The sequence below is a fragment of the Rhincodon typus genome, chromosome 5, assembly GCF_021869965.1.
Source record: "Rhincodon typus isolate 14 chromosome 5, sRhiTyp1.1, whole genome shotgun sequence".
Taxonomy (NCBI): Eukaryota; Metazoa; Chordata; class Chondrichthyes; order Orectolobiformes; family Rhincodontidae; genus Rhincodon; species Rhincodon typus.
This window is the reverse complement of record NC_063336.1, coordinates 13,848,271-13,862,571: the sequence shown is the minus strand read 5'-3', so window position 1 is coordinate 13,862,571 and position 14,301 is coordinate 13,848,271. Positions and strand designations below refer to the sequence as shown.

Here is a 14,301-nt window from a genome sequence, read left to right as displayed (position 1 = left end):
ACAGCAGGATATAGATGGGCTGGAGACTTGGACAGAGAAATGGCAGATGCAGTTTTTTAAAATTTATTCATTAACAGGACGAGGGCATCGCTGGCTAAGCGGCATTTATTGCCCATTGTTCAGAGTCAACCACATTGCTGTAGGTCTGGAGTCACATGTAGGCCAGACCAGGTAAGAATGGCAGTTTCCTTCCCTAAAGGACATTAGTGAACCAGATGGGTTTTCTGGACAATTGGCCATCATGGTCATCATTAGATTCTTAATTCCAGATATTTATTGATTTCAAATTCCACCATCTGCCGTGGTGGGATTCAAACCCTGGTTCCCAGAACAATATCTGGGTCTCTGGATTAACAGTCCAGTGATTATACTACTGGCCATTGCCTCCCCATTAATCGGCACGAGTCCAAGGTGATGCATTTTGGAAGGTTTATTGCAAGAGGCAAGTTCACAGTAAATGGCAAAACCCTTAGCAGCATCAACATACAGAGAGAAAAAGGCATACAAATCTATAGTTCCCTGAAATAGGCAACACAAGTGGATAAGGAGGTCAAAAGGCATATGGTATGCTTGCCTTCATCGGTCAGGCATGGAGTATGAAAATCGGCAAGTTATGTTGCTGCTGTGTAGAATTTGAGTTAAGTCCACATTTGGAAACTTATGTACAGTTCTGATCACCACATTACCAGAAGAATGTGAAGGCTTTGGAGAGGGTATTTAAAAGGTTTAATAGAAGGTTGCTTGGTTTGGAGGGTATCAGCTACGAGGAAAGATTGTACAAACTTGAAAAGACAACAGAAACTGCTGGAAAAGCTCAGGAGGTCCGCCATCATCTGTGGACAGAAATCAGCGTTAATGTTTCAGGTCGAGTGACCTTTCCTCAGAACTGATGGTAGCTAGGAAAATATTGGTTTATATGTAGAAGATAGGGTGGGAGCAGGGGGTAAGGAGTAAATGATAGGTGGGGACAGAGCGCAGGGAGAGAGAAGAACAGTTAGACAGACGAAGGAGTGGATAACGATCTGGCTAGGAAGGCTAATAGCTACTCATGGGGTCTGTTAGTGACTAACAATGGGTTGTGTGTAATAGTAGACTGTGATAATAAGGCCTGGTATTCCCAGGTTTCCACGTGGGGACCCTGCAGCCTCCTGGACTCAACTAACAGTTCAACAACTTTAGGGCTGGAGTCTCCCATTACCTTACCCCAACTCCAAACACATAGTCCGCTATTACATAGAAGTCATTGTTAGCCACTAAACAGTCCCCATTAATAGCTATTCACCCTCCTAGCCAAATCATTATCCACTTCTTTGTCTGGCCACCGGTTTTTCTCTCTCTTTGGGCTCTATCTCCACCTATCATATACTCCTTACTCCCTCCCCCACTGTATCTTCTACATATAAACCAACATTTTCCTAGCTACCATTAACTCTGAGGAAGGGACACTCAGCTAGAAACATTAACTCTGATTTCTCTCCACAGATACTGCAGGACCTGTGCAGCTTTTCCAGCAATGTCTGTTTTTGTTTCCAATTTACAGCATCTGCAGTTCTTTCAGTTTTTATTTGGACAAACTTGGTTTGATTTCATTTTAATGTTGAAGGATGAGGGGTGACCTGCTGGAAGTTTACGAAATTATGAGAGGTTTGGATAAAATGGATAGTCAGGAGTCTTTTCTGTAGGAGAGAAATATCAATTACTAGGGTATATAGGTTTAAGGTAAAAGGGGGTACATTTAAAGGAGATGCGAGAGGCAAGTTTTTATTCCTCACACAGCGGGTAGCAAGTGCCTGGAATGCGCTGCCAGAGGTCGAAGCAGACTCAGTAGTAATGTTTAAGAGGCATCTTGAGATAAATGAGTAGGCAGGATACAGAGGGATACAGACTGTGTAAAGGCATCATGTATTGATACAGTCTTGATGGGCCAAAGGGCCTGTTCCTGTGCTGTAAAGTTCTTTGTTCTTCCTTTGTTCTAAATGCTCTTCAGCTAATAGTTTACAGCCTCCACAAATAAGCCCCCAAAACATCTTAATCCCCTTTCTGATAATCCTTCTTGCAAATTTCATCAGCTGCATATCTTACCCAAGTCCCCACCCAAAGTTTTTTGCGAGCCTTCACCTGCCCACCTTTCTCCCTCAGCCTCTGACATGCAATGTGTCGGCTCTAGGTGTGCTCATACCTCGTCGCCTCCCTACCCTCAAAGTCAGAGTTGTCCTGACCGTGGACAAAGCTCACTCCAGGATGATACCATTCCCACCCATGTTTTACCTCTCTCAGCTAATGTTGCCCACCCTCCCCCTTCACAACTGCCATACTTCCTTCCATCCAATCCCCAACTGCCAAGAATAACTTGCCAAGTTTTCTTCCATGGCAACAGCACCCTTGATTTCTCCCCCTTCTCCACCCACCCTTTCTTAGTTTTTGTGGGTGGACTCAATGGAATGATCTTGGTTCACCCTCGAGCAACCTAACTGAACAGCCTCAGACAGGAAGTGCCAAGATCCTTATCTGACAGCTGTACATCTCCCCACTTGCATTAGCCCTACCTCCTGGACTGGCCACTACTCAGTCACAGGACTGACTATGACCCAATCCCAAGACTGCAAAGGCATGTACCCCAACCAGATGCCTAACTGTGATTAAACAGTCCTAGATGAATGCTGTCCTTCATTTATGTGCCAGGATCTTCAACATAAATAGAAACAGAAATTTTAAAAATACCATTGAAATTCTGGCAGCCAAAGCTTGCTGATTAACTTGATAGAAAACAAAAAGAAATATTTTTACTGGGACTAAATCTATGTTCTTGCATGCAGGAAAATAGCTCGAAAACACCTTTAGATGCAACTAGTGATCATGAGTCTATGATTGTGTTAGTCCTTTTGCTGAAAATCTTTGTGAACCAACACAATCAGGATTTACTTTAGAATATAAGCTCTTTTTCTAAAAAAAAATACATTTAAGTGGTAATGTGCTGTTTTATTTATACAACTGGAAATGGATTTATCACAAAAAAATTCTAACCAGCCTCTAGTCCAGCTATTGAGCAGCTAGCTACTAAATAAGTGAAACCACAGTTGAATAGAATTATTTATTAGTCAGTTTCTTAATAACCTTGAAAATAAAGTTGTTCAAAAAGGTATCTAGTAGAGCCTTTGTGCCTAAAAGAACATTAAAAAAAGTCTCCTCAATTGGCTCAAAACTGAGCACAATTACTGGAAACTTGCAATGGTGATTCATTTAACACAGGAATGTGGCTGGCTTCTTGCCAACACTTATTAAATGAACACAAAAAAAAAATGGCAAACTCAATTTGTGCTGAAATAGTATGGCACTTGAAATTTCTTAGTTTTATCTGTTAACTTGGCTGATTTCAATGGAAGTGCATAGAAATAATATTGGCATATTTTCCCATTTCTGTATACCTGTTGTTCCAATACTATCCTACTACTAAGTAAGACATGATGACTATTTTCTAACAATGTTCCAACACTGAAGAATGCATCAGCAGTGAGATACAAAAATTAATTAGTAACATGAACCAAGGTCTGATGATATTAAGAAACCTGCATACTTATCAGGTACACTAGCTTTTGCAGAGGGAAAAATATTGGAAGAAAATGTTTCCAAATTTTGGTCACTAAAGCATTTATTCGCACTTTACCTACAATCTTTAGACATGAAATCCCAGAAGGCCAATCATTCATGTCTTTTTTAATTCATTCGTGGGAATGTGGGCATCACTGGCTGGATAGCATTTATTGCCCATCCCTAGTTGCCCGTAAAAGGTGGTGAGCTGTCTTCTTGAACTGTAGTCCACCTGCTGTGGATTGACCCATAATACCGTCAGGGAGGGAATTCCAGTATTTTGACCCAGTGGCTTTGACAATTGAGCAAAACTGCCAAAACAAATAAAAAAAATTCCAAATCAAATTTGTCAGGTTAATACTGAAATAGAAACCACAAGTAGCCTATTTGTCCAAAGTATAGATAATCTGAATTTTTCCAAAACATCTTCCTCTCACTTTCCGGTCAGAATTATTAGCTAGTGAACGGAAGTGGAATTTGGCCGGGTTAACTAAATGGACAGCAGGTATCCTTGCTTTTACATTAACCCATTTCTACATGTCATAATAACGGTTCTGAGGCAGACTCAACTTGCACACATATCCTGTACTAGAGGTAGGGATACTAACACAATGCTGTCAGACCCCTCAGAAAGGAGAAAATGGGCACAAATCCCACTACCTCTTGCGTACTAAGCAAGTACTCTAATGTTTAAGCTAATTTCATCATGGCAAGGATTCCAGTTGCTCATTAGGAAAAATTGTAAACCTGAAAACTCTTTAAAAGGGACAACTCAAATCAGACACTCGACAGACAACATTAGCATAAGGAGTAGGAACCTTGGGAGCGAGAAGAACAGCCTCCACTTAAGGTCGTCCAGCTATAATCAGGGTAGTACAAACTTCATATAGATGATAGTATATGCGGTGGAGGTTAGATAGACCTTAGGTTTAGGGTAAAAATTTGGCACAACATCGTGGGCCGAAGGGCCTGTACTGTGCTGTGCTGTACTGTTCTATGTTCTATTCTTATCAAAGACAATGACAATAACATTACTCTCAGTGCAAAGGAAATCCTCTCTGTATCATATCTGTGTCAACAGAAATTACTAATCTTGACAAGAATAAGTACTAACTGCAAGTTAACCTCAAAGATGCAGGAATGATGAAGGTACAATAGTGATGACGATGATGATGATGAAACAGAGTTGGAAATTTTCTAACACCATCTATTTCTGAAGTCAAACGTCACACCTAATTCCTCTACTTTATATTTGCAATGGTTTAAATTCACTATTGCAAGACATTTCCTAGGCTTTTCTGGACAGACACTGATATTGTGTAATATGCATGACTTTTGTAAATAACAGCATGGCATTTTTCAGAAGGCATTTCAAACCACAGTAGTTTGTAATAATTTCCAATTATGGCTGATGGATACAATAACTTATGGGAGGTACAATACATTTACAACTGTAGAGGAGACAGAAATGAGTTATGTGGCTAGATTCCACTCTAAGCATGGTTCCCATCAACGTTTTTAAATAACAATTATGACGCTGTCATTTAAGCCTTTGTGATTTACTCACTCTTAGAAAAGCCAAAAATCATGCTAGCTAATGTACATTTGGCAGATTCTTGCTCTTTCAAGATCTTTAGTGACCAGGCCAGCCCAGCCTGAAAACAATAAAAACTACAGAGAGTTGACTCTTTAATTGTATTTCACAATCATCAAGTGGGTATTTCTCACAAGTTCCATTGGGACAAAAATGCCTTGATCTGGTATTTTTCTTTTCTTTTGAAAGTACTAACAACAGTTAAACTTTTAACAAGATATGCATCTTAAATTCAGATGCTAATTAACAAGAGAGGTCACTTTAGATTCAGCTACAGGAGCGACAACAGCAAAGAAAGAATGCCTATAAAAATGTTGAAAATCGAGTTAATATCATAAACTCTACTTTTTTTTTAAGAAATCATAACTTTGACAAGGGATTATATGATCAACACAATAGTCTGAGAGAACTCAAATAACCTCTTTTGTTATTTACCATAGTAAACAATGAGATAATTAGTACAAACAAAATGTACTGGAGTGTGGCCGTAGAATAAACTATGTACCTATAAAACTGTTGAAAAGTTCTTTGGTTTTCCTGTGTTTTATTGCTAGTCTGTTGATATACAAAGTCAAATCATTTCACTCATTTGCAAACAACAGATGAAATTTAATGTAGACAAATAAAATACTGCACATATTAGAAAATAACGGGAAACTCAGAAGACCAAAAAACATGACATAGTGTGGTCAAATGCAATAAGCAAAAGACTGCAGCAAAGTAACTAGTATGTAATTCATTCTTTGAGACATCTCTGGAATATGTGATAGCTCCCTCTAGGAGTTTTGGGATACTTCGAATTCAAAACGTACAATCGTAGAATAGCAATCAACATACCAAATAAAATGCCAAAATGATCAGCCAAAACAGTAAAGTTCAAGTCATAGTTAAACTTTTGCCTTCTAATCAGATCATATCTACAGCAATGTAACCAATTCCAATAAATAAAATAGATCGGCAAGCAAAGAGAGCAAAACATTACGGAGTGCAGCCATACACAGGCTGACGGGGTGAATTTAGTCTAGTTTGTGGGATATGGGCATCGCTGGCTGGCCAGGATTTATTGTCCATCCCTAGTTGCCCTTGAAAACATGGTGGTGAGCTGCCTTCTTGAACAGCTGCAGCCCTCCTGCTGTAGGTTGACCCATTAGGAAGGGAACTCCAGGATTTTGACACAGAGATAGTAAAGGAACGGCGATATATTTCCAAGTCAGGATGGTGAGTGGTTTGGAGAGGAACTTGGAGGTGGTGGTGCTCCCATTTGTCTGCTGCCGTTGTCCTTCTAGATGGAAGTGTTTAGCATCAAATTATAATTTACTGTTAAAAGTTAACTTTTTTCAAGTCTTGGATATAAAGAAACAGCCAACTGGTTTCTCTAGCCAGTAGTGCTGGCATTTCTTTAGAATTTCAGCTAGCATAAACAGAGCTGGAACAAAAACAGAAGTTGCTGGAAAAGCTCAGCAGGTCTGGCAGCATCTGTGAAGAAAAAAATCAGAGTTAATGTTTCGGGTCCGGTGACCCTTCCTCAGTTCTATTTTCTGCACATAAACTGACGTTTTCCCAGCTGCCATCAGTTCGGAGGAAGGGTCACCGGACCCGAAATGTTAACTCTGATTTTTTTGTTCCTGATTTACAGCATCACACTTCTTTCAGTTTTTATAAAGAAAGCTGGTCTTACTAAGTCTTCACAAGGAGAATTGCTCATGACTGAGCACAGAGACAGTATGAGGACTTGGGAATTTGCAGCAATGTAGGAAGAGTTGTTGTTCTGACACAAGTTGGCAGGGAGGGTATGAGGGGCCATGAGGTAGTAATTGTTGGCATGAATGGGGAGTGTGAGAGGGAAAGAGAGCTAGAGGACTGTTTTGCTTTACTCTTTTTATTACAACTCTGAACATTGAGGTGGGCCTAATCAGTCCCCTTTGGCAGCCAGCAGTTCCTGCAGCTATCACCATAGTGTTTCTATTAATGGTCAGCACCTTCCTTGGAATGAAACTCCAGTGGTTCAAGACAGGTTCTCACAAGTCAGTTTTGCAGAGCCAGGTAATCTAGCTACTTGTATCCTACTCTGGAATTAAAATACAGACATTAGTGTCAAATTGGATTCACTGAGAAAGAATCAAAGACATCTTATATTGGGGAAGAAATTATTAATACCAATCTAATATATTTTCTATTCAACCTGTCCAGAGTGGTCATTACACAACTCTGGGGCAAGCAGGATTTGAACCTAGGCCTCCTGGTCCAGAGGTAAGGACACTACCACTGCTTCATAAGACCTCTTACCTACAGTCTTACCACTCCTTCTACACTTCAGACCCACTTTTTATATCAATCGTGTCAATTAATCAATTTACCCTAATGACCTCGTGATATTAACAGGTTCCCCTCTTCTCATAAAACAACATTTCAAGGCATACAAACATCTGTGCATAAACTAATGAAAAGTAAACAAAATCTTGTCTTATACAGCAAATGTTATTATCTAACAGTCAGGATATGATTGCTCTGGTGAGGGCGCAGAGGAGATGCAACAGGATGTTTCCTGGCTGCAGCATTTCAGCTATGAAGAAAAAATTGGTAGATTGGGGTTGTTTTCCTCCTAGCAGAGAAGGTTAACTGCAATGTACAAAATTCTGAGAGGCATTGAACAGGGAGGTAGGAAGAAGATTTTACATTTAATTGATGGGTCAACAACCAAGGGCTTAGATTTAAGGGAAGGGGCAGGAGATTTAGAGGCGACGTGAGGAAACATTCTTTCACCCAGAGGGTGTTTGGAGTTCACTGCCTAAAAGGGTGGTAGAGGCAGGAACCTTCGCAACATTTTAGAAATATTTAGATGAAAACTTGAATTGACTTAGCATTCAAGGCTAAGGGCCAAGTGGTGGAAACCAGGATATTGATGCTTGAAGACTGGCAAAGACACGATGGGCTGAAAGCCGTCCTTCTGTGCTGTAAAACTCCATAACTCTAAATACCAAAGAACTAAAAGAAAACAATACAGTTCAGGGTTTCTGGCTTTGGGCATAAGGATGCAGCAGCAGTAGACCAATTGTAACACGTAGGCGAAAATGTCAGATGCAAGTTGGCTCCAGAGCTGCTTGATAGGCAGTGGATGAGTGCTATGAAATTGGCAATCTATTAATACTTTGGTCGTCTTCGTTTGGAACAGACAGCCCCTTAGCCCTAATGTGAAATAACATACAGGAAATGCATGTTTTCACTGTAAAACCTTAAAGTACGGACATGCCAGACAAACGGAAAAAAATGAAACTAGAAATCTCGAATAAATTGAGAGTCTTGCAAAGGCTTTCTGCAGTAGCAAGCAAAAATCTTGATAGCCTTTTAGTTAAAATGATGATTATTTAACACTTCTGTACAATTTTCAAACCAATAGCTGATATTTCTATGTATTTTTGAACCATAGAGACCTAAAGCACAGAAATAAACTCCATGGCCCATTGCGTCAGTGCCAAATCTTTGCTGGTACAATTCTAAACTATTCCATAATCCAGCTCTCTACCCTTTGTCTGTATCTTCATTGACTTCAAATGTTATCCATCATCAACTATTTGCTTTCTATCCTGAACAACTTGGTGTGAAGAAGAGTCTCCCTATAGTGTCAACATTAAACTGATGATTACTTGTCATCAACTTCCTAACCAGGAGAAACATTTCTTCTCTGTTCAATATAACAAAATGCTTCATAAATAAAACTGTAAAATTATACAGATAATATTGGGAAATGTTCCCACTAATATGTTGCTTTCAGTAAAAAGTTTCTGATCACTGGGATCATTGTTGTGAATCTATGCTGCATTCCCTTCTATCCTTTTTGTTAAAGCTGTTTTGTTTTATCCTTCATCGTCTAGTCACTTCTCACAATTTGAATTTCAAGTGAGCATTGAAAAATTGTGGATCAAGTTCACTGTTACTTCCTCTCTGATTATCTTCAAAGGCCTGGCATGCACATCAGGATTGGAGACTTGTCTATTTAATTCTGCTAAATTTTGATTGCGTTTTTGAACGTTCATCTTCCAAATTCTGAATCCTCATCCCTCAGCCTACCATTGTTTAACTTCTTTTTGCTGTTTATTCTACTTCTAAAAGGGCTTATAATTTCCGATTTCATATCAGTCTCTTACACTCCCTCCAAAACTCCATTTTCACCTTGCTACATTTCCTACATTCCTCACAATTTTCTTCTGCATAATATTTATCTGACATTTAATTTTCAGTTTAGTTTCAATCTCCTGCCACGATCATAAACATCTGTTCACATGATACATTTTTCATCTTTAGTCATGTATTAAATTGGTACTCTGCTTTGAACATTTGAATATTTTCCACTGTTAATTCATTTGCATCAATGTTTTGCCCAGTTATGTTAGGTCAGATGTACTTAGCCATCCAAACTCTACCCTTTTCCAGAGCAGTACCTCGAACTTTGACTTTTCATTATCCTCCATTTTTTAAATAAAAAGTCGGGGATTTTAAACCCAACTAAGCCATGGTTTGATTTTTCCCAATTGTTTTCTTTCCCACATCACCCATCCTTTCTAATTCATATTCACAAACTAAACCCAGCTCTGCTTCTTTCCTTCTTGACAAGCAAAATTCAATATGTTTGTTAGAAAGGTAATGCAGGTAGTCAAAGACATTAGCAGGCTTTTAAAAACTTCTACTTTGCAACAGTTGGAATTACTGTTTCTTTTTAAAAATTTTCTGAACTATAAGCAAATCTTGCCTATTTCATCTCCACACATACTCACTTTTGTATATTTTCCCATACAGATGTCCTGAATGCAATATTTAGATATTACCACATGTCACTGCTGTGGTGGAACCCACTACTGTTATTGTACCATACGACTCTAGAGTTATTACTTCTAATTTTCCCATTTATTTGGAAAGATTTTGTTTATCCATCCATCTACATACCACACAACCTTCATCAGTTTTAATTTCAGCAATATTACTTCTTTTATGTTTTGTTCATATTCTGATCTGTTCTTTATTACTTTCACTTTCCTCTTTGTTGTCTTCATTGGCTTTACTTTCTTTCCACTTTGATTTTCCGTATCCCCAACCAAATCAGTTAACTTTTACTACAAACGTGGGACACCAATGAATAATCAGTACCAGACTCAACAATTATCTATCCAAAATAAATTTTCTTGGAAAAAAAAACAACTTTATTTAATTATCTAATGATGCTTGAACTGATCAAATGTAAAACTAAAGCATATGGTCGCATCAGTTTTAAACATAACTTGATTTTGTCATAAACAACGTGGAGGAACTTTACCTTGAGAAGGTATGTTGGTATGTTGCTGAAATCCACTGGGAGCTTCAAAAGGAAACGGGCAGAAAATTCACCAGTCTGTGAATGGACAGGAAAAAAATAATTACACTATCGTACAAAGCAAGGCTGCAAATATTATAGCATGCATCATGTAACCATGCATACATTGGATACGACTTTATTAAATGATTTATCAGACTACAACTTTCACTTCAAACATTTGGAAAGCCCAATGAACAACTTAAATGCATAAACATAAATAATGTTGACTTTTCCTAATTATTTAATACCATTAGGAATTTTTTAAATTACAATTTAAAATCAAAGACATCCAGATTATTTTTATGTAAACTTTAAACTCCTCCAAGTAACATTCATATAAACATGCAAAATTGGAGCTGAAGTCAACATTCAGCCTATACTGCCATTCAATATGTTCATGGCTTATCTCTTTTACTTTTGAAATCCACATACACATCTACCCCTAAATACGAACAGAACATTTGAATAGAAAGTTAGACCAAAATGTTTTGCAAAGGGGGCATGTTCTATGCCTTGGCCAAAACGGTTCGCAAAATCCAGACCCAAACTCGCATTCACTATTTTCACTGGTGGGGGAGGGGAAGAGTTGGGGGCTACAACGTATTTCACACATCCATGGTTTAGAGGTAGCAGCACATCCAAAAGTGCAGCTATCTAGAATCAGAAGCAATTTTGTCACCTATGTTTCTGAAACTTGACCCATGGGCTTTACAAATTAAAAAAAAAATTAACCCAACTGGAATTCTTTATTCAGGTCAAGTGTCATAGCCATTGAGTCAGAAGATGGAAATGGACCCTTTGGTCCAACTCATTCACATTAAGTAGACATCCCAATCTGACCTAGTCCCACTTGCCAGCATTTGGCCCATATCCCTCTAAACCCATCCTGATGTCTTTTAAAATGTTATAATTGTACCTGCCTCCTCTATCTCCTTCGGCAGTTTGTTCCATACATGCACCATCTTCTGTGTGAAAAAGCTGCCCATTGGGTCCCTTTTAAATCTTCCCCCCTCTCACCTTAAACCTATGCCCTCTTGTTTTGGACTCTCACCCTAGGAAAAAGACCTTGGCTATTCACCCTATCTATGCTCCCTCATGATTTTATAAACCTGTACAGGGTCACCTCTCAGCCTCCGACATTGCGGGGAAAAAAAGCCCCAGCCTACTCAGCCTCTCCCTATAACTCAAACCCTCCAGTCCTCGCAACATCCTTTTAAATCTTTTCTGCACCCTAACAACATCTTTCCTGTGGAAGGGTGACCAGAATTGTATGCATTATTCCAGAAGTGCCGTCACCAAAATCCTACACAGGTACAAAATGACATCCCAATTCTTATACTCAATGCACTGACCAATGAAGGCAAGCATGCCAAATGCCTTCTTCACCACCCTATCTACCTGCAACTCCACTTACAAGGAACTATGCACCTGTTCCGCCGGGTCTCTTTGTTCGGCAACGCTCCACAGGGCCCTTCCATTAACTGTATAAATCCTGCCCTGGTTTGCCCTACCAAAATGCAACACCTCACATTTACTGCCATTGATCCTTTTGGTATTGTTAACAATAGACATGAATGTGCATAACAGGTGGAACTTTCAAGCTACGAAGTCATTTGAATTCCCCACCTTTTGAAATCTGAAAAACATGCAGATTGCTGCAAATCTCAGCTGAAAAAGAATTGGCTCTTGCAATTTCTACAGATGCCTTAGTGCTATTGTTATCGATTAGTTTCCCATCATTATCATTAGAGCCCTGCAAGTTCACAGTTTGATTAACTGTTCCAAGTTATTATAAATGGATCAGTTATTTGTGATATAGGGTTATGAATACAAAATGTTTAATTTTATAAGCAATTGACTGTTTGAAAGAATTAAGTACTTGCAAGTATTTAGGAGTAGATTTTGGGTACATGGGAATAAGTTGGCAGGGAATATATGAGGGATGATGATGGAGGCATGAGGTGCATGCATTGGCATCTATGGGTTCTAGATAGTATGCTGGAAGTGAGAAGGACAAGAACCTAAGCACTGATCTTTGTCTATTCTTTTTAATTACAACTGAGGCTGAAGTTTCTGGTGGGTCAGGTTTGAGATGTCAGTAATTTTCCTGATTCTGCACAACCAATTTGAGCGAAATTTCAGCCTTTAGTTTTAGAAACTGCAAGCTAATACTGGAGACACCCACTAAATATTGCTTAACACAATCGAGTTGAATGTTTATATCTAGCTCTCTGATACAATTTCACCTGTATTTGAAAAATGAAAAGCACATAAATTACGAGTTCTCTTTAATTCAAGTTGGTTTCAAATCCAAATTCCAGAGACAAATAAATAACTTTCTAACTAAGTCCTAGTGTCCTGGCCAATATTTCCGCCTCTATCTAACCATCACAGCCACTTTGCTCTCACCAAACAAAATTGCATACCCAAACCACAAAATTCATTCTTTATCTGGTCACCTCTTTGAAGAGCACAGCACAATGCCTGGAGTCTATCTGAGGCCAAACTGAGCCTTAAACCCTCATGTCTTAGCCATCCTCAACATTACTTCGCTTCTCTTTTGCTAAATTTGGTGACAGTTATGACCTTTATACATCCCACATAAATACAAGTTATTGTTGGGTTATTCTAAACAGATAATTTCTCGATGTGCCAAAAAGAACCGTAACTATAGTGTGTAGCAATCTGAAATGGCTTTGGCAATAATATGAATTAATGATTAACTGCACTTCAATAAATGTATTTCCATGAAATAGCCAGGGTTTTCAGATTGCCAAGTACAGCAGAATGCAGCAAAATGTTCAAATTATAGAAATAAATTCAGTACAGCACTATAAAAGAGAAATCTGTTATTATAACTATTATTACTGGGTTACTGCCAATGAGAGTTCCACTGTCTAAAAAATATGCTGTGCTAACCACAATTTTGAGCAGGATCCCATATATATCACCTCATCACAGCCTTGTTTCAAGGCAAGTCTTGAATTACTGAACGGTGGACTCATTTATTTAAGCTAAGAACCTGTACCTTTGGATCGCATCATCAATATTCTTCAAATAAGAGATGTTGCCAACAATTGTTTAAAAGGATCTCCTGATTTTATTCAAACTAATTTGGCATAATTTGAATTATTGTTTCTGCTTTGGAACTCAATGCCTTATTCCTATTTCCCATGATTTCACTGTGGTAAGAGAACAATTACAAACCTAAACTTATTGTATAACATTAGTCTTTCAGAAATTTTGACTGTAAATTCTTTCAAGCTTTGTTGGGTAGATTAGTGAAATACAGTGTGTCTGAATTTATTATACCTCCAATCATTATAGCAAGGTGCGATGGGAATAGCATGAAAGTTAGCTAATTAATGCTTCCTATGTAGTAGTTTATGTCCAGTAGTTTTTATAATAAAAACATGGATGTGAGCATCACTGGCTGGGCACAGCATTTATTACACATCTCTAATTGTTGTGGGATGTAGGCACACGAGTCTGCACCGACCCACTGAACAGCATCCCACCCAGGCATCCACCCATCTGCCGTGGTGGGATTCAAACACGTCCTCAGACTCTCATGTCCTGGGTTCAGTGATATTGCTATTAAGCTACTGCCTCCCCTACAGAATCAATATTGTATGTAGTAAAAACCAAAAGAACTGCAGATGCTGTAAATCAGGAACAAAAACAAAGTTACTGGAAAAGCTCGGCAGGTCTGGCAGCCTCTGTGGAGGAGAAAACAGAGTTAACGTTTCGGGTCCGGTGACCCTTCCTCAGA

At 38.8% G+C, this 14,301-nt stretch overlaps 1 protein-coding gene across 1 annotated transcript in view; it reads right to left on the bottom strand.

Moving 5' to 3' along the window:
* The window catches only part of babam2 (BRISC and BRCA1 A complex member 2), a 187,484-nt gene that overhangs the window by 115,227 nt on the left and 57,956 nt on the right, over positions 1 to 14,301 (bottom strand). Inside the window, exon 6 of the mRNA XM_048596535.1 lies at positions 10,491 to 10,565. Within this exon, the coding sequence (XP_048452492.1) occupies positions 10,491 to 10,565 (75 nt within the window). The remainder of the gene's footprint in view (positions 1 to 10,490; positions 10,566 to 14,301) is intronic.